Below are 21,724 nucleotides of genomic sequence, written 5' to 3'. Positions count from 1 at the left end.
CATACAGTGAAGTGGCATAGAGTGGAATAGTGTGCAGTAGAGTGGCATAAAGTGGAGTTGCATAAAGTGGAGCAAGGTGCAGTGTAGTGGTATAGATTGGAGTAGCCTAGACTGGAGGGGGGTGAAGTGAAGGGGGCACAGTGGAAAAGCATACATTGGAGTGGCGTAGAGTGGACTGGTGTAGAGGGGAGTAGTTTAGAGTAGAATAGAGTATAGTAAAGTGGCATAGAGTTTAGTGGCGCACAGTAGAGTGATAAAGAGTGGCGTGAGGTACAGTGTAGTTGCGTACAGTAGAATAGTGCAGAGTGGAGTTTCATAGAGTGGAGTGCCACAGAGTAGAGTAGCGTAGAGTGGAGTGGTGTACAGTGAAATAGTGTGCAATGAAGTGGCTAATAGGGGAGTGGTGTAGAGTGGAGTGGCATACAGTGGAATAGCGTACAGTAGAGTGGCATACAGTAAAATAACGTAGAGCAGAGTAGCGTAGTGCGGAGTGGTGTACGATGGAGTGGTGTAGACGGGAGTTGTGTAGAGTGGAGTGGCACAGAGTACAAAAGCATACATGGGATGGCGTGCAGTGGATTGGCATAGAGTGGATTGGATAGAGAGGAGTAGAGTGGAGTAGCATAAAGTGTAGTGGCGTAAAGTGTAGTTGCATACTGTGAAATAGCATACTTTGGATTGGCGCACTGTAAAGAGGGGTACAGGGGAATGGCATAGAGTGGGGTGGCATAGAGTGGAGTGATGTGCAGTGGAGGTGCATACAGTGGATGAGCAGAGAGTAGAGTGGCGTGGAGTGGTGTAGACTGGAGTAGCATACAGTGGAGGGGCATAGAGAGGAATAGTGTAGAGTGGAGTGGGGTAGGCTGGAGTGTGGTAAAGTATAGTGCCGCAAAGTGGAATAGAGTACAGTGGAATGGCATAGAGTGGAGTAGCGTAGCAAGGTGTAGCGTAGGTACATACAAAGGAGTGGCATAGACTGGTGTGGGGTAAAGTGAAGTGGCCTACACTGGAAAAGCATACATTGTTGACATAGATTGAATTGTGTAGAGGGGAGCGGTTTAGAGTGGAATAGCATACAGAGTGTAGCGGCATACAGTGGTGTGGTGTAGAGCAGTGTGAGGTACAGTGTTGTTGTGTACAATAGAATAGCGAAGAGAGGAGTGTCATACAGTGGAGTGCCAGATAGTGGGGTTGAGTGGAATGGCACACTGTGGATCAGCGTATAGTGGAGTTGTGTATAGTGGAGTGATGTAGAGTAGAGCGGCATACAGGCAAATAGCTTACGGTGGAGCGGCATAGAGTGAAGTGGCATAGCGTGGAGTGTGGTATTTTAAACAGATGTAGCATGAAAGTAGATGAATGGATGTAGATGTAATGTGGCAGGAATATAGATTATAGGGTGTAAATGCAAATTTTTGGTAGTAGGTGTAAATAGTTTCAGTAACGTTTAAGTTATAAGAGTCAAAATACTCAGTTATATATTGTGACACAGTATACCACAGTACATGCCGATGACAAGGCAGTATATGATCGCCTAATTGAAAACGTGAAAGGCAGCCATGTAGTTTTACAGCACAATTTGGCTGCATTCTGGGTTACAGCCTTAAATATAGGTAAGTAGTAGGTTTTAGTGGTGTTTTCTACCTATTACTACTTTATGAAAGTGGTAATAGGCTATGTAATTTATTTATATTTTTTAACATATTTTACAAAAAACTTTACAGAGAACCACGCGAGTACCTACAAAGTACTATGGTAGCTACCGAAAATATATATAAAAAAATGTAAAATACACTATGGTACACTACATAGGCAAATTTATACATTTCGCTCCACCGGCGGAGTTTTGACCACAACGCCGCATGCAGCATGTAACATGCAGTTCTAGCCATATTCTGCCAACCCCCGAGTTGCGGAGATTTTTCTTGCATGTGATTAACCAACAGTAAGTTGGCTGGCACGAGCGAGAATTTGCATTCCCTGGTGTGATTTTCAGGTGCTAGGAGGGCACCCGTTGAGATTTTCTCAATGTGGGCAGTCGTGGTCGATCACAACTGTCGAGGTAAGGAAAGCTGCCTCTCAAGTACAAAATCTACATGAGCCGCAGCAAAGAAGCAGCACCTTCTGGTGCACGGCATGGTGCCGTTCGAGTTGATTTTGCAGCGCATAAAAAGCTCCAGCTGCTAAAAATCGGAACTCTGCAGAATCTCACTGATTTTTCATGTTACTCCGCGGAATTCTGCGAAGTGAAGCTATGCGAGTTCCTCCCACCTCTTTTTTTAAGTAGCGCGTTAATTTGTAGTTATTACAGTGGTACTCCGTAAACTTTTTTGTTAAGAATTAAACATGTAGAAAATTAAAAATACTCTGTAGTACACTATATTTGTAAAATATAGGGCCTTATTATGATGGTTGCAGGATGGTAAACGCCTGACTAGCAGCTAGCAGTTCCACCTACCCGCTTATGATGTGACTGCCCAAGAGGCAGTCGGAAACCTGCCCTTTTCTATTGCGGCTTGTGCTGCGGCCTGGAAAAGGGCTGCAGCACAAGCCATAATTGAGAAGGACTTGTTTGTAAACATCCATGCAGCGTGTGCCGGGCACCATTTGGGGGGTTTGGGCGGGCTCCACATGTGTCTCCTGGCCCCATAGTGGAGGCCCACGGGGGACAGGGGCCCTGCTGGGCCCCCAAAGTCCCTTTCCGGTTGCCTGTTCGTAACAGTGGGCCGGCCATGAACAGGCAGTTGACAAGGGATATCCTAATCCCTACGGTGGTGCCTGAGCAGTCATCGCCCCTGTGTAGGGATTAGGAATCCCACTGCCACTCCGATGGGCTCCTTGAGCCTGTCAGAGGCGGCAGTCTTTCCCCCCGCCTAACTCATTTCGACCACCAAAATCATAATCTGTCGGTCAGACTGATGGCATAGATGTCGATGGGACCACCACCAACAGGCCGTCGATTGCGGTCCCACCGACATCCATTGAGAGCCATAGTGTAGCATACAGTATTTTTTATGTTTTTAACATTTTCTTTTTTTTAAGTACAGCAGTACTTCCTAGGTATTACAGCAGTACTTGGTACATTTCTTTTAATATATAGAAACTTATAAATAATTTTCCCTGGCTATTACCGTTTGAGTAAAGTGGTGATAGGTAGGAAAAAATATAAAACCTGAAACTTACCTATATCTACAGCCCTAACCCAGATCACTCATTTCATATCACTTCCCTGGTGCATTAAATCACGATCTGTACGTGGTTATAGGCTGTAATGCTACGATTCCAAGTATTTTATGCCATGTGCCTCTAGCAGGGAAAAGATTTTTAATGCAGTTACCAACACTCCCTCAGAGGTAATTCTACTAATACCCCCACAAGTTATACTTACTCTCGCAGTAAGGATAATTGAAATATCCTGTTGCACAGTGGTCGCAGGATGAACCTTGAAACCCAGGTTGACACGTGCACTGCCCTGTCTTTCCATCACATTGGTTATTCAACACGCCAAACCCGTAACACTGGCAAGCTAGACAGAAACAAAGTAAGCATCAAAAGTGGGTTAGGGGAACATTGTGCACTATCTTTCACAATATTATCGATGCAACAAATCTGCTTGGCTGTGAATGTAATCTATGTACTCATGTGGTCATGCACAGCCAGCAAGGAAACTCTTTCACCAGCTTGGCCTCAATGTCACAGGTTTAAATACAGAGTTATTGAACATTGGCCTAAATGCAATCACCATCTGCTTACTGGTCAGCTGCATGAGCTGTGTCAATTGAGTTTTTGTCACAGTCATATTTGCTCTTCTCAATTTATATGAATGATATGTATAAGAAAGTGCTATGAGCTGCACAATATATTTCTAGCATAGAGGGTTTTCTGGTCTCTTCATCGCTGTATGCAAATGACTTCCATCCTGACTGCACAAACCCCCAAAAGTCTTCGAGCACTGCAATGAACCATGAAAAAGTACAATGAGATAAGCAGCTTACAGATCTGCATGATGCAATCAAAGAGAAGGGTCTTCAAGTAATATAGGCAGCAGAGAAGTAATTTTGTAATTAAATAAGTAAGTAAATAACACGACCTGGAAAGTACATGTCAATAGATGTCGACTGACTATCGTCTGGAAAATATGCACTTAAATACTTGATATCATTGATAAATGGACTGGTCCACACGGCATGAAAGGAGCACTCAGAAATGAGTACATCTTGAAAATGTAAGCATCTCACTTAAATCTGAAACTGCAATTTTGGAGTAAACCTTATGGGCCCGATTCACAGAATGAACTTAAGACTCAATCCTAAATTTACTACTATTTTGGTATTCACAGAATGCACTTACTACTTTTGGCATTCACAGAATGCACTTACTACTTTTGGCATTCACAGAATGAACTTACTACTTTTGGTATTCACAAAAGTTAGGATTTTGTCTTAAGTTTGTCTTAAGACAGACTTAAGACAGACTTAAGACAAACTTAAGACAGACTTAAGACAGACTTAAGTCAAAATCCTAACTTCTGTGAATACCAAAAGTAGTAAGTTCATTCTGTGAATACCAAAAGTAGTAAGTGCATTCTGTGAATGTCAAAAGTAGTAAGTGCATTCTGTGAATACCAAAATAGTAGTAAGTTTAGGATTGAGTCTTAAGTTCATTCTGTGAATCGGGCCCTATAACCCCTTACATTAAAAGATAGGTACTCAATTTGCAAAGAAAGAATTTGACGATCCAATGCGAAGAAATTAGACTGCAGGCCTTAGGTAGACACTATGCGCTGTACCTACTTGGTAATTTGACTTTGCAGTCTATGCGGTTTTATTTGATGAGGAATAACAAACACCCAGGATCGCAGGTTGTTCAATCTGCCCAGGAGTGATCCTCTCACTACTGGAACATTGGTGAGAAAGAGAAATCTGGCCCCAACGGATACAAGTGAATATAGCCTGAATGAAGATTTTAGCCCATGTTATCCTGTGTTGTTCGCTCTAAACTCAAACAAGAGAAAAGACAAGTACATTGCCATGGGTCACCTGGAAGCAGAGAAGGAGATTATGTTCTACCTATTATGCAATTATTTAGATGCTGGAATGAGACACAATGAGACTAATGGCGCAATATCTATTAAAGAGCTGGATAAAAATGTGAGACGTTAATTGCAGACTGAATGGTGACCACTCAGTAAGCAAGGGCTAAGCACTCCTAGCAGAGGGACAAACTATTATCTTTGCACTACTAGCTTGCACTTCAAGTGGGCTCGATAATCACTACCATTTACCTTCAAGATCGGAATGTCTTAAAATCCTAAAGCAGTGCTAAATTAGTATACTGTCCTTTAACCTCATTGGGTGCAATAAAATAAGGACACGTACTCATTTTCATTTGCAACATAAAGGGCCAGCGAAAAGTGTATTTCCCATTTTTGAGCTTCATCAGTTTTTTTGGTGCTTTTTAATCTTCATTTTTAATCTTGTAATTACTGTAAGTATTTTCTATGTGTTTGTTTTACTCGTTGGAAAGGCATGCATGTCAAAATCAGTGAAACAAAATAATAGATTTTAACAGTCATGTTTCAGATATACATACATCCACTACAAAAAGGCCGCTGTCTCACAATTAGCCAATAGTGATGGACTCAGAAACTACAACAAAGATTGAATGGTCATGGAAGTGTAAATGTCTCGTCACACTATTGAAAGGATGTGGTACCAGAATAGCATTGTCAAAATATAAAAAATATTTTGTTCAAAATATTGTTTAAAAACATATTGCCTGGTTGGAGTTAATAACAATAAATCTACACCCAATAATGACAATATTTCTGTAAACAATCTTTGGACACAATATATATGTCAGATGATATTTCTGCATATGTTACTCTGACATACAAGCATAGAAAGGCAGATAATGAATACTTAGGTTACACCTGTTAGTTAAGCACCTTCTGTTTGGAGAAATAGAGAGCTTTGCTATCCAATACTCTGAATCTCGCTCATTCTGCTACCTGCTATCTTTAACTTTCCACAAATAATTATTTGCGAACAAGCATTAACATGCAAATGTGTCTTACTTGCATGCCTGCAATGTGGATATATAGTGGCAGCAGAACACCATGCATATGATGGTATGAAGTTGAAAATTTCCAGTTAGTGCCACTGCCATCATAATGACAAGTGAACAACAGTGTATCTATCCACAATCTGTAAAAGGTCCTGTACTGCATGGAACACAGTAGCACCATATGCTAAAAAAAATATTTTAGTGTAGACACTCTCTTAACTAAGCCTATGGAAATCAAGGATTATGCTTCCAAAAGCTGCCCAAGGGAGAATGTCTGTTGTGATAAGAACTTTGCAAGCTGCATGTTATTTCGTGAACCAGCTCACAGACGAGTGATGTCTCCTGATTAGACAAGAGCAAAGAGAGCCTGCAACTTAGTTTAATGAATTTTATATTAGCGAGTATTCCTAGAATAGACTACACACTTCACTCCACAGCTCTTCTCTGCACTCTCCTCTCCACTCTTTTACCCACCTTTGGCTTGTCCCGTTATAGAATGACGGTTGTGGCTATTGCTGCTTCTGTTTTTTTACTCTTTATTTTACATTTTTCTACTGCAAATGTATATTGATTTGTTTGTGTTATTGAGTCTCAGATAGGTTTCATGAACTACTCCTTATGGGAAGTTCTGATGCTTTAATATGGCTTTGAGCTGTATGCTTTCCTGAACTCACTCTTTTCTTTTTGAGCTTGGACTCGATATGGGTCTTTCTAATTTTAAATTCCCATTTTGAGCTTTAGAATAGGGGCTTAATTCCTTTATGGAACGTGCTTAATGCCCAATGTTATGTGTTCTAACCAAACTCTTTATTGAGATTTCTGCAATTTCCTGAATTTATTGACTAATGTGAAAAAACAAGATAGAGGAAACTTACTAATCTCTTAAAGAGAAATAAATGTTTTAAAACTAATTTAAACTCTTATTATTGACTTAACTGAAATTTAAATTGGAATTTGTAATGCCAGAAATTGCTACTTGAGCCAAAATACGATGGCAAAGATCCATCACCTAAGGTGAGATTTCTGAAGGAGAGACCAGCGAAGGATTGGAGTTTGACCCCGTGAGTGATGGTAGTTGAAGGTTGAACTGTATTTATTTAAATTGTGTCCCCTTCCGCACTGACAGAATTATGTTGCACTGGAATAAAATCGTCCTCTATTACTGATTGTGAGCATGGAAGACATTATTTAGGCCAATATTCTTAGCATATTGTGGGCATTCAGAATATTGTGACTGCCCCGGCATAAGGAGGGCCAGCTTAGCAAATTGTGTGCATTTTAGGCAGTATAACATCCCAGTCATATTGGTGGCCTTGGCTTCAGATGGCTATGCTTTGCCTATTGTAAGCATCCTTGCCATACTGTTTCCATCACAAGAATAACACTGAACAACACTGGTATATGTTTTTTTGTGTGATTCCCAGCACCAGTAGGGCATAAATAGCACTTGGTGGAAACCACTATTAAATGTTACGTATCCCTGACAAGTGGCTGTCATACATGTGCATATGAGTTTGATTCTCTCCCGAGGGAAAGTTCTACACTTGAGTAATTTTCAAAAACTGGTATTTAGGATCAAAACTAGCCGATTTCCTTAAAATAGGATGCTGATACTTTGGTGATAAAAGTTATTTTCAAATATTTCCAAAGTTTTGGTTAGTCAGAAATGGGTTTATGTATCCAAAAGTAAAACTTGGCATTTGCTTTTTCAGGCAATGCCACATTGGACATTGAGGACATACTTATAGCATTCCCATATAATATTTTACTGGGGTATTTAAGGGTTATTTCATTGTGAGTGCGGAACACATAGGGGTCGATTCCGATTCTGGAAAAACCGCTCCGAATAGCCGTTCGAAGTGTTTTTCCCATACGAATCGTACCCTGCAACGTCCCCCGTACGTACGACGAAGTACGATTCGTACCTGGAGCTGTACTCCATACGAATCGTACAGAGACCGTACGAATGAAATCCCCATACGATTCTCCCTCAGAACCCGCTGTACACGACATCTGTATGGTTCGCAGCTGGTTTTTCCGACCCAGCAAGTACGATTTGTGTCGGGTACGCACTGTACGACCCTTTTCCTACGAGAGCCGAAAACAGTCGTAAATGCAGAGTTTGCCTCGAAACAGGTAAGGAACGGCCCCCCTCGGGTACGCTGCATACCCCCCATGATCGCAGGGGTACGGTGTGTACCCCTGCGATCATGGGGGGTATGCACCATACTTCACGATCATGGGTTGTACTGACCGTACCCCATGTACGCAGGGTGTACGGTGCGTACACCCCATGATCGCAGGGGTACGATGCGTACACCCCATGATCGCAGTGGTACACACCGTACCCCGTGATCATGGGGGGTACGGACCGTACGGTGTGTATATGATTGTGTGCTTTTCCGCACGAATCGCCCTTACCTGATGTGGGCCGTACGAATCGCGTCCTCATACCCCGTTCCGGATCGTACTCGTCGGGTCGTACGGCATGTGTACGAGTCATACGGTTCACGGTTTCAGCCTTGCAATACGTACGGATAGCGACGATTCGGACGGATTCACAAAATACTGATTGTACTATGCGACTCGGACAGACGGGTACGATTCGTACGGAGTGGGCTCCGGATACGAATCGTACGGACGGTTTTTTACCGGTATCGGAATTGACCCCATAGTGTTCATCACCTATAAAGATTTTATGACATTATCAATTGTTTATTATTATAGATATGTCTTCTAGCTGAATCAGCATGTTAACTTCAGTTTGAGCCTATGAGAACTGCCTCTCCTGTAGGATATATCTTGTTTGTACAGGCAAAACATTAATCTACCCTGTCTCATCTAAGTACATCTAAGTCGTGGTGCGACTGAAAATCTACCTTGAAGGTTGGGTGCTCATACATAGCTTAAATTAACTGCCTGTAAACCTTTTACTTTTTATAACATTATAGGACCCTCCACTGAAACATGCTTCATTTTTTTACCATTTTATTAGGTTTCTTGGTGGATGAACTGCCCTCTGTCCCAGTCGCGCCCGGGCGCTGATGTGGGGTGGGGGGTAGTAAACTCCAGAATACAGCCGGAGGTAAGTACACAAGCAAATAAATTAAATTAATTTTGCTGCGCGCGCTGCATCGCCATCTGGGATGCAGTGCGCGCAATTAAATTTGTTTTATTTATTTGTTTGTGTACTTATCTCCGGCCGTATTCTGGAGTTTACTACCCCCCCACACTGCCCCTCCTCCGCCCCAATTCAGCACCCGGCGGCACTCCCACAACAGGCCGCTACTGCTGTATCCAGTTCTTTTGTATGATGAGACGTGTCAGGCACACCAGAGAAGTATTTTAATATTCAATCAATACCTATCAGAACTCGCTACAAGTGTAATCAATGTACTTGTAAACTGTGTCTTAAACTGCACCATTTGGCCCCATTTGTTCGAAATGCTCCTGCATGGATGATCTCCTATCATCCCATGGGAAATTCACCCTTTTTAAGTAAGAATTAGTTTTTGGCTTAGTTTGTGATGGCTTGGAAGCATGTAGTTTTGACAAAATTATTTGAGAATTGCTTTAAAATGTACCATTTACAACCAAGTTTCCCCAATATTGCCTCTAGGGAGAATGCCCTAGAATCATTCAGGGTAGGATTGGAATACCTCAATTTTGATAGATCATTTGGCTACATTTCAGAGATATTCAAAGAGGAGGGGAGTTTCACTTTTCTATCTACTCCTTTGGTCACAAAGATGGCTTAGATGTCAAAAAAAGTCCAACAGTAATGCCACATAGATGCTGAAAAGATTTAGAAACATGACCACTTTTACAGGATTCTGCTCATGATGTCTGAGGACCTGGAGGGGAGGAGCTAGATTTCGAACTACTTAAGAAGGGAATGGACTTACAGTCGGTCTTATACAGGAAGACAGTGCCAGGCTATTAAGCGGAAGCTGGTGTTCATTAGTTTTGAAAGTTGAGGAGAATTCCAGTAGTATTAGAGCACGTGCTTGTATTTCTTTTGATGATGACAAGTAGCTCATTTCCGAGGTGCAAAAGTTCAATTTTTGCCAAGGGTCAGACAGAGTCTGACATAGTAGATTGCTTGCCACCAGGTGCATGCATAGTTATACAGGTACTATGATTTCCGATACATTTGTGATGCAGGAAAGGCTGGAGATTTATTCATAGCTGGACAAAATGTTATGATCCCAAGGCCTGCAACTCAACTCCATGGAGTTGCAGGCCTTCTATTTCCTAGGCTCTGCAACTCAGACTGACACCTTCTATCTCATCTACAGGCCTTCCTGGGCAGAACAGGGACTTAATTAATGAATTCTGAGATCTTATCACCACTGGGTCGATCTGACATGCCCCCAACCAGCACCCCTGCTTATCTTGCAAACAAGTTCACCATCTCTTGTGGACCTTGACACACCCGCAGCCAGGACACCATCAGACTGCAGACTAAGAAGTGTGTGAAAGATAAAACAAGGCAGCAGGCCTTTTGCATCTAAGCACCCAGGATCTGGAACAACATCCCCGTATCCAAGTCATTAGTCTCAATGCTTCTCTAACTTAGGAAAGAGTTACAGACTCACCTCTTTAAAGAACACTACATCACAATCCATTATCTATCCACAAGAACAATAATTAATTACCTGTAATCTGTGGTTCTCCAGTATTAGTGTCTTTCATAGATTCACATGCCTGAATCACTCCCCGTCGTCAGAGTGGGAGTCCCACGGTATATAAAAAAGCAATAAATATGCCCATAATAACCAAGAACCTTGGTAACATGAAACCAGGAAGTAAAGTAGCCCAAAAGCTACCAAGAAAAAATTTGCACATCTATGACTATCATAGTCATTATACATAGCTCAAACTGCAGCCAATCAGGCGACAGCACCCACCAGAATGTTCTCCTCAGAGGCTCAGGCTCTCAGATTTTCTCACACAAGAGTGTAACCAAGAGATAAGAGCATAAATAAGCCTCTGAGGGGAGGTGGGCAGGTTGCATGTGAATCTATGAAAGACACCAAAACTGGAGAACCACAGATTACAGGTACGTAACTATTGTTCTTCTCCAGTATTGGGGTGTCTTTCATAGATTCACATGCCTGAATCAGAGTAGATAGCAGTACCAGCATAATGCTTGGAAGACGCTATTTGTAACATACTCTGCTTATAGACAGCATTTGTAATCACATAATAGAAATGTTAACATGCATACATATATATATCAATTTGCAATCACATGAGCATGTACTCAATATATGCAAGATCATAAGCATCTGAGAAGCAGTACAGAGGAGGAGGGAAACAGGGGCTCACCTTCTTTGAAAATATTGCTGAGAACCGCCTGTCCCACTGATGTATCAGCATTGCTGGAAGTTTCAAAACAGTAATGCTTGGTGAAAGTATGTCTGCTGGACCAAGTTGCTGCTGTGCAGATTTGCTGAAGAGGAACACCAGCGAAAAGAGCAGTCGAAGAAGAGACCGCCCTCGTAGAGTGCGCTCTTGGAGTTGTCTGCAGAGTTCTTCCAGCTTGTTGATGGCAAAAGTCAATAGTTAACGAAATCCATCTAGCTATGGTCTGTTTAGACACCGCTTGTCCTTGCCATATCTTTCCATAAGCAACAAACAATTAATCAGATTTGCGAATGGAAGAGGTCCTTCGTAAATAGAACTTTAGACATCTTCTGATGTCAAGGGTATGCAATGCCCTCTCCGCAGGAGATTGCGGGTTAGGAATTTTTTTTTTCAAGATGACAGGTTCGTTCAGGTGAAAATCCTAAGGCACTTAAGGCATAAATTTAGGATTTGTGCGCAGCAACACAGAATTGCATGTGAATTGCAAGAAAATTGAATTGACTGTGAAAGCTTGGATGTCACTGACTCTTCTTGTTGAAGTCAATGCTAGCAACAGAGAAACCTTCCTGGATAGAAATTTAAAATCCACTCTATGAATTGGTTCAAATGGGTGGTGCATGAGCTGCGCTAATACCACATTAAGATGCCATGATGGAGGAGGACGAGGTACAGGAGGACACATTTGGAACAGTCCTTTAAAAAACTGTTGCATTAGTCTTGATGAATAGAGAGAATTGGACCCATGCTGTCGGAACCTGGAAACGGCCGCCAGAAAAACTTTTAAAGTTGAATTAGAGAGGCCTGATCTTGCCAAGTGCAAGAAAAAAGGTAAAATCTGCTGAGGTGTTGCGTGAATCGGGTGAAGCACAGCAGATTGACACCACATGCAGAATCTTTTCCATTTAAGTCTGTATGTCTTTATTGTGGCTGGCACTTCCTTGCAATCCGCAGGAATATTTAAATGAGCGAATTCAAGGTGCTCAGGCGCCAGGCAGCTAATTTCAGAGATGCAGGATCCTGATGGCAAATCTGACCGTCCTGAATGGACAGGAAATTCGGTATTGGTCTAAACTGAATTGGTTCGCACTCTGATAGGAGGAGAAGTTCGGATAACCCGAATCGGCGAGGCCACCTGGGAGCGATGAGAATTAGACAACAAGGTTCTCTCTTCATCTTCCGGACAACTCTGGGAACCAACGGTATCGGAGGAAAGACGTAAGCATATATTTGAGACCAATTCATCGAAAACGCATTCCCCTGAGAATCTTTGTGGGGAAGCCAGCTTGCAAAGAATAGGCATTTGCTATTCTTCTTGGTCGCAAAGAGGTCCAGATCGGGATTACCCCACTGTTGGAAGACTTGATCCACCGTCGGCTGATGCAGTTCCCATTTGTGGGTGGACGCTATGGACCTGCTGAGGGAATCCGCCAGAACATTTGAAACTCCCGGCATGTGAACTGCCAAGAGATTGATCTTGTGCCGTATTGCCCAATCCCAGATTTCTTGGGCTTTTTGGGATAGAAGAGCTGATTTCGTTCCTCCCTGCTTGTTCAAGTAATGCATACTTGTAGTATTGTCCGTGCGAATCAATACTGTGGCTCCTAGAATGATTGTACGAAATGACTTCAGAGCTAAGAAGATGGCTCCTAGTTCTAGTCGATTGATATGCCACTTTTGTTGCTGAGGGCTCCATTTGCCGCTGACCTTTAACCCTTGAAGATGGGCTCCCCAACCCTCGAGGGACGCGTCTGTGATGATAGTAAAATTTGGCGCTTCATGAAGAAATGCACATCCCTTCTCTACATTTCCTTTTTGAGTCCACCAGAGAAAGGCCTCCCGCATTCGCAGAGTGACTTGAATGAGATCTTCGAATGAACCTGAAACTTGTAACCATGCTGGTTGAGCTCTTCTTGAAGGGGCCTCATTCTGAGGCGGCATATGGGTATCAACGGGATGCAAGAAGAGACCATTCCCAGAAAGTACTTGAACTGTTGGACTGAAACTGACCTTTTTGATCTTAACTTGTGAGCCAGCTTGCGGATCCTCTTTTGCCTTTTGTTTGATATGAAGGCTTGAACTAGTTGCGTGTCCAAAGTCGCCCCTAAGAACGTTTGCCTTTGCGAAGGAACAAGATGCGATTTGTCGAGGTTGATAGAGAGGCCCAGCGATTGAAACAGAGACATACATCTTTGGACATGGGCGTTTGTGTCTGAGAAAGAACTCGCCTTGATAAGGCAGTCGTCCAAGTAAGGAAATATTTGAATCCCTTTCAGATGGAGGTGCGCTGCTACTGGAGCTAGGACCTTCGTAAATACTCTGGGTGCCGAACGCAGTCCAAAGGGAAAGACCTTGAACTGGAAGTCCCTGCCAACCACTTTGAAATGCAGGAACTTTCTGTGCGTGGGGAGAACGGGAATGTGGAAGTACGCATCTTGAAGGTCTAGGGTGGCCATGTGATTCCCTGCCGACAAGAGTTGAAGTATTTCTTGAAGCGTTAACATCCGAAATTACAATTTCTTTAGGTATTTGTTGAGGGAACGGAGAACTAGAAGGGGACACCATTCTCCAGATTTTTTCTTTATTAGGAAAAACCGTGAATAGAATCCTGTTCCTCTCTGTAATTGAGGGACTTTTTCGATCGCTCTTTTTTGTAAAATCAAATTTATCTGGGAAAACAGCTCTTTGAGATGAGCTGGAGGTGGGCCCTTTATAGGGAAATTTGGAAGAAACTTTTCAAATTCAAAAGCATGGCCCTTGGCTACAATGTCTAGGACCCACTTGTCCGATGTTATTGAGGACCAATTTGAGTAAAACTTTGAGATTCTTCCTCCAACCTTTACCTGGGGCTGCTGCAGAAGCGGTGGCAGGTGGCGATACTCATTGTTTTTTGTTTGAATCCTTTCCGCGGTAGGAAGTCTTCCTTCTATTCTGAGAATAGGAAGTGTTGCGCTGGCCATATGATTGATATCTTTGGGATTGGTAGCGCTGATTTCCTTGATATGATTTGTAGGAAAATTGTTGATTATAGATCCCTCGATTAGAGAACAATCCACGTCCTTTCGCACCCCAAAAGGGCGGCTTACGAAACTGCAAGGTGCTAAGAGATCTGGCTGTTTCTGTGTCCTTTTTGATGGTTTGCAGGGCTTCCCCTACATGTGGGCTGAACAAGGCCTCCCCATCGAATGGCATGTCTAGAATCTTTGCCTGTATCTCCTGGCAAAACAAAGTAGCTTTCAACCAGCCTTGCCGACGTAGAACAGCCGCCCAAGCTAGCTGTCTGAAACCGGTGGAAGCAACATCCACTGCTGAATCAAAAATCTCCGCAGAGAGACGTTCCCCCTCTTGTAGTATATTCAGAGCTTCAGACTTTGAAGGCTCTGGTAGCATGTCTATGTATGGTGAAATGTCTGACTACATTTGTCGGTCGTACCTACCCAGATTGGCTAATGAATTGGCCGCACGGACTGTTGTTGCTGCCATAGTGAAGACTAATTTCCCAATTGAGTCCAGCCGCCTACCATCCCTGTCAGTGGGGTTGTGATCGGAGAAGATGGATTTCTAGACCGTCTTTGAGCAGCCTGCAAAATCACGGAGTCAGCCTTTGGATGCCCTATGAGGCATGCTGGAGACTTGTCGTGCGCTTTATACTACTTGTCCAGTCGTGGCAAGACTGGAGAAATAGGTGCAGGATATGACATCACCTTCAATCCCTCCTTCCACATAAAATCTATAATGGGAATCGCCCGCACTTGTTTCCTTGGCTGATCCTTAAAATCATAGAGGAAGCATTCTTCCTTCTTCGACTCCATAGGAATGAGGAATCGTTGGATTGCTCTTTCCATGAGGAGGTTGAAGCCTCCAATATCCACTAGAGGTGAATCAGCAGGAGCCGGAGGTGAAGGAGAAGGTGTTTGGATCTGGTATTCATCCCACTCCGACAAAAGAGATCTCTCGTCTACCTCACCTTCCTCCCTATTCTCATCATCCGATGAGTGCGCTTCCGGAGAGTGATGCGAAGCCACTGGCGAAGGTGGTCTAGCAGACCGGAATTCTAATGTGGAAGCTTGAGCCACTGGTGTAGGTGGCACAGAATCTGCCGATTCAGATGGCGGAAAACAACTGTAATAATCATCTATCATATAGTGAAGATTATTCAATAAAGCTATAGGCATCTGGGCTGTAGGGATATTATCAGCAGGTGAAGCCACAGGTTCAGGAGAAGGTTGGTCATCCAGATCATCTTCCTGGAACTTTATGAACAACTCTGATGGGCCTCTAGCAGTCCGAAACCTGTTATCCACATCAGAATCCTCTTCACTTTCTTCTGAGTCCAGTAATTTTTCAGGCACCTGTAGAGGTACCTTATGTGGAGAAAGACGTAATGGAGATATGGGTTCAAGTGTGGAACCACGTCTCTGTATCAAAGGAGGTTTTGTCGTAGATGGCACAGATGTTAAGGCCGTAGACGGTGACCAGACTTGTAGCTCTGTACAAGATGACAATTTTTGCGTCTACGGGAGAGTCGTCGACGGGCCCGACGATGATGGAATCAGCACTGAAGGTATTAACGCTGACGTTGAAGTGTCCGTCGACGAAGTTGTCTTCGACGACGAGGAGGGCTTCGTCGACGATGTGGTCTTCGTCGATGATTTGGTCGTCGATGACGATGTAGTTCTCGACAACGAGCTCGTCGTCGACGAGGAAGTCGTTGACGATGATGAAGTGGCCGTCGACGAAGCCGCCGTCGCCGACAAGATTTTCCTAGTATTGGTCGTGGACGGTGCGCTGGCGATAGGTACAGTCTCTTTCATCGACGAGATGGGTGTCACAAACACGTAGACCAGCGTCGAGGGGGATGACGGCGACAACATAATCATCTGAGGCTTTGGTGAGGAAAAAGTCACCGTCGATGTAGATGTTGCGTCGATGGGAATCTTCATCGATGAAGGGGTCGTCGACGACGTCGTTGACGACGGGGTCTTCTTCTGAGGGAGAATCTTCTCAGAAGTTGGCTTAGGAGGTAACATTTTCACTGATCTTCTGTGGTGCGTGGAAGGCAAAGGTTTGCCCTTGACAGGTGGAGTAGCCTTTTTTGAAGTGGTAGGCCTTTCTGAACCCTTAGAGGGTTGTTGTTTCCTCACCACCATGGCCCCAGGAGAACATAAAACCTCCTCAGCAGCCCTCTTCCTAGAGGACACAGATGACCTAGAGGCAATACTTCCTACCTCAGAAACTGGATTGTCCTGATCCTTAAGCTTCTGTAGCCACAGAAGTAGGTGGCCCGTTCTGTCCCTGAGAGTTTTTTGAGGGAAGGTCCTGCATATCTTGCAGTCCTTCACTTGATGATCCGGGTATAGGCAGAAGATTAATTTCTTGTGGGGATCTTCAGAGAAAAGCCGGCGCTTACCACAATATTCACAAGGCCTGAATAATGATTTCTTGGAAGACAACATCCTGAAAGTAGAAATTCCTGAAGAATTGAGGAGAATGTGAGAAAAAACTGAGCAGAGCTGAGGGAGACTCCCTTCACACGACGTGCGGTAGAAAATCTGAGAGCCTGAGCCTCTGAGGAGAACATTCTGGTGGGTGCTGTCACCTGATTGGCTGCAGTTTGGGCTATGTATAATGACTATGATAGGCATAGATGTGCAACTTTTTTCTTGGTGGCTTTTGGGCTACTTTACTTCCTGGTTTCATGTTACCAAGGTTCTTGGTAATTATGGGCATATTTGGGCATATTTATTGCTTTTTTATAAACCTTGCGACTCCCACTCCGACGACGGGGAATGATTCAGGCATGTGAATCTATGAAAGACACCCCAATACTGGAGAACTCAAATTTCTTTCCTTTTTTTGACATTATGCTTGTCTTTGAGCATGTAATACACCTCTCATCCTTTTGGCTGGGTTTACACTATGGAAATACCACACATATACATATTTACATACATACATGATCTGCACTTTGTTGACATGGTGTATAGCTATCATGTTTATACTTTTAAGGAAACAGAAGAAGTGAGGAACAAGGCATTTACAAGTGTCCTGATAGTGAGGGAGTGCGAATAACCTAAGATTTGTTACTTTGACTATCATACATGTCTGAGTGGGGAGTCAGAGGAGGATAGGATCTTCGTGGTTGAACCATTGCGAACTTGAACAAGTTTGCTGAGAGTTGGATTTTGGTATGAGGAGTGGTTGTTGGTTAGATGTTTCCCTAGTTTAGTTTTGGAAGAACAATATAAGCTAATTATGGAGTTCAGTCGAATAATTACAGGACTTCAGAGTAGCAATTGTGGACATCACTTTCTTCAAAATGGAACAGTTTTGTGGTGGAGGCCTCTGAATTCACAATTGAGATTTGAAATGGGCCTTTTTTGCTTTGGTACTTGCGGTGTTATAGTCTTAAAAGCATTAACACCATGCTATGCAATTGGACAGTGACTGGGCATTTGTAGGACATCTTTCCTGGACTCTCCCCTTTAGTTTACATAAATGCAAGTCACTGGTGAGCCAACCAGTGTCCTTCATATTGAAGCATTAGGGTCTTAAACAGTATAAAAGAGACCAAAGAGGTTAAAGGAAGATGTACCTTACTCTCCAGATTGAAGCTTTCAGTGAGGATACAGAAAGGAATAAGAAAGATCAATGATAGAGCAAATAGAGAGTATAAAGATTGGATAGGATCATACATACAAAAACGTAAACAGACATAGTCAGGAGTGAGATTAGAAAGACAGGTGGTCCTACAAAGGTATTTGTGTACTTCAGTGTAAAAAGCTAAAAAGTAGATGAGCACATTTTTTCTAGGATCTGGTTGTATACTAAGTATCCATGAGGTTACATTTTCCAGAGGAAGTTTCAGGAGTGAATTATTGTATCTGTACACTACATGATGGCTGTCTAGGCAGAGCCGGCTTTGGCTGGTGGCGCCTGGTGCAACAATCCTTATTGGCACACCCCCCTGCCCCATGACCGCCTCCTCGGATTCTCTCAGTACCACCCTGCAAAAGTGCCCCACATCTTGCCAATCATAAGTTATTGCAAAACACTATGCCCCCTCCACTGGCCAGCGCCCACCGCAGCTGCACCAGTGGCAGTGCCCTAAAGCCGGCCATGTGTCTGGGGCAAACATCCCTACGACCAATCTGGATGGCCTGAAGCAAGCAAAAACCAGTGATGGAGGTTTATAGGAAAAGACAGAACAGGGAAGACCAGTCTGTTTTGTTTTTCAAACAATACAATTGGCAGTTAAAGTGTTGTTTTCTTTTACTTATACGTATGGTGTGATCCCAATGTTAAATAATGGCAAAAACAATATAGTAAAACAATATACATCAAGGAACTATCACACATTGACTTGAAACTGTATACTCTTAGGCGCACCTCTCATTTGCTTTAGTACATTATCTTAATGTTATGTAAACTAATTAAAGCAATACAGATGTTTCCATTTTAAATTGGTTAACATAGGGTCAGTCAGTCAGTCAAAATACTTTATTTCGATAAATCAATATCATAAAAAGACAATAGCACTATACAAAATTTACATGTTCTAAAATACATAATTTATACAAGGTAAAATCACAATTGATTTACACAGTCAAAATATTTACAAAAGTATTTAAAAATGTTAACCTTTAAAAATACATTAAAAATACATTAAAAAGGAGGTCAGTTAGATAGGAATACAAAGTAACATACATTATAAGTTCCCAGGTGTCATTCTCGATCAGTAAACATTCCCGTAACATAGGGACTAATAACTTCATATTATTATTGTTGATATTAGAATTAAAATTAATGGTATATTGTCTTTCATGTCGCTACGCTTCACCTATTATGAAAGGTTGTTGGCACCGTTAAGACCCCAGGCACCTCAGCTGCACGAGACACCACCCCGCCCAAATCAAATGAATGCATTACAGCACTTACGTTGGCAACGCGGTCCAAAGAATCCGTCTGTGCATGGTCCTTGAACAAACAATATAAAAAAACAAATAGAGCGAATTATTAAACCAACATCTGAGCAGGCCAATCCAGAATATAACTAAGCTTGTCTCGTGAGTGCTAATGAGCTGAACCTGGGGCAGGGACCAAGTACAAAACCAAGAGAAGCTCCGGCGCCAGCCGCGCGCTGGGGTTTTACACTTGCCACAGAACATTAAAGTTCCTCTTCCTCAGACTTGAAAGGAATAACACTTTATGGAAAAAAAGTCAAACAATGTAATGCTGGTTCCCCTCTCAATAATGTGCAGGAGCCACTGTGAGGTTTGTACACTTTATTCTGTAATTTCCCCTAAGGAGCGCCGAGCCTGTCCTGCTCGTGCCGGCTCTCGCGCTTATCTCTCACGCTGCGCGCGCAGCCCAACATGGCTGCCATGCACGTCACGTAGCCTACGTGACGTGCAACACTAGAACGCACACTACATATCTCCCCTTTTTTCCAATCCCAAACAATGTGACTTACAGTTCGCCGCTCATGTCATAGTCTCTGAATCTTACTGGCTTGACCACCGCTCTACCCCTCCTGGTCAGTCTTACCGGGGTGGTGGTGGCCGCTCCTTCGCTCCTTTCTCCGCTTCCTAGCGCAGCCGCGCTTGCATCTCCTCTACTCATTTCCTCTCCAACCACCTGCTCCTGGTCGGCCTCACCTGCCTTTTCCTTTTGTTGTTCTCTCCTTACATCAGGTTCTTTCTCCCGATGTTCTTGAGGTCTTTCCTCATCTACTCCTTCTGTTCCAGTATTGTTCCAGCATAGAATCTTATTACATCTCGCCATGCGGTCTTGCGTCGCTCAGCAAGGCCGCTCTGCCCATTACTTCCTTCACCTGCATGGGCTTGCTGTATTTGCTCTCGCCTTTCCTTTGTAGTGTGGCCAGCTTTACTCGCACCCATTCCCCTCTTTCCAATCCAGTGTGCTTCACGTTTCTTCGTTTGTCGTAATGTTTGGTGTAAACAGTTTGAGCTCTCTCCAAGTTGGCTCGTACCACTGCTGGGGACCACTCGCTCATTATTGTTTTCTCCTTCCATACTCGATTGTCTTGGGTGAATGGTTCACGGCCTCTCAGAATCTGGAATGGGCTGTAACCAGTCCCTGTGGGGGTGATCCTGTACGCCCATACCATGTGCCATATCTCCTTCTCCCAGTCCTTGTTGTCTGAGATGGCAGCTTCAACCGATCCCATCACCACTCTGTTGAAGCGCTCCACCAAGCCGTTCCCAGCCGGGTGATAGATGGATGTGTGCTTCGCTATGATGCCATTCCTTTGCGTGAATTGGGACCATTTTTCCGACCTGAATTGGGGACCATTGTCACTGAGGATTGACTTTGGGATACCTTCCCTCACGAAGGTGTCGGCTAGGAATTTTACAATAGTCTCTGTGTCCATCATTTCATCTATCTTCAATTCCTGCCACTTCGAATATCGGTCCACTAGGACGCAGACATATTTCTGGACACCCTGTACATCCAAGATCGGGCCTAGGATATCTACGGATAATTCCTCCCATGGATTTCTCGGGGGGTCAAACTTGCCTAGTGCTGGGCGCAGTGGTTTGAGTGTTTTGTCTGCGCCTTGACACCTTGGACAATCCCTTACATGTCCTTCGGCCCTTACATCCATTCCTGGCCACCAGTAGTTTTGCTTGGCCCTCAATTTTAGTTTACCGATCTCCAGGTGTCCTTCATGGAGTAGGTCCAGTAGTTTGGGGATGATGTTGGTTGGGGGAATGACCTTCTCTCCCCTGTACACAAATACTCCTTGGTCGTCTATGGACAGTTCTTCCCTGACTTCAAAATATGGGTTGATTTCACCGCGACTCTGCCTCTTGTCAGGCCATCCATTGGTGATGTGGGACTTCACCTTTACTAGCACCTGGTCTTCATTGTATGCCTGTTCCCAATCTTGATGACTGATAGTGGTTTCTTGGTCTTCCGTGAGTGCTACCCACTCTTCCGTTCCCGCTTTGTCTTCTTCGCTCGGCTCCATGGCTGCTGCTCTGCTCAAATAGTCTGCCACTCTGTTCTTGCTCCCTGGGATATACTCCACGTCATATCTAAATTCAAGCAGTTTCAGCGTCATTTTGGAAATCCTGGGCGTTGCGTCGGCGTGACCGCTTGACGTTAGCACTTTCAGCAGGGGCTTGTGGTCCGTCCTCAATTGGAACCTTGTGCCCCACAGGAACTGTCTGAACCTGGTCGTGGCCCATACCACTGCCAGCATTTCCTTTTCGATCACGCTGTATTTTCTTTCTGTGTCACTAAGCGTGCGGGATGCATCGCTCAG

The 21,724-nt window shown here is 43.7% G+C and overlaps 1 protein-coding gene across 1 annotated transcript in view; it reads right to left on the bottom strand.

Annotated features, from left to right (window-relative positions):
* The window catches only part of LAMA3 (laminin subunit alpha 3), a 1,118,674-nt gene that overhangs the window by 666,421 nt on the left and 430,529 nt on the right, over positions 1-21,724 (bottom strand). The window contains exons 11-12 of the mRNA XM_086917979.1: positions 19,372-19,410; positions 3,389-3,526 (exon numbers count right to left, since the gene is read on the bottom strand). Of these exons, the coding sequence (XP_086774105.1) occupies positions 3,389-3,526; positions 19,372-19,410 (177 nt within the window). The remainder of the gene's footprint in view (positions 1-3,388; positions 3,527-19,371; positions 19,411-21,724) is intronic.

The sequence above is a fragment of the Lissotriton vulgaris genome, chromosome 4_1 (genome assembly GCF_964263255.1).
Source record: "Lissotriton vulgaris chromosome 4_1, aLisVul1.2, whole genome shotgun sequence".
NCBI classification, from domain to species: Eukaryota; Metazoa; Chordata; class Amphibia; order Caudata; family Salamandridae; genus Lissotriton; species Lissotriton vulgaris.
Note: the sequence above shows the minus strand (reverse complement) of the source record. Positions and strands in the feature narration are given on the sequence as shown.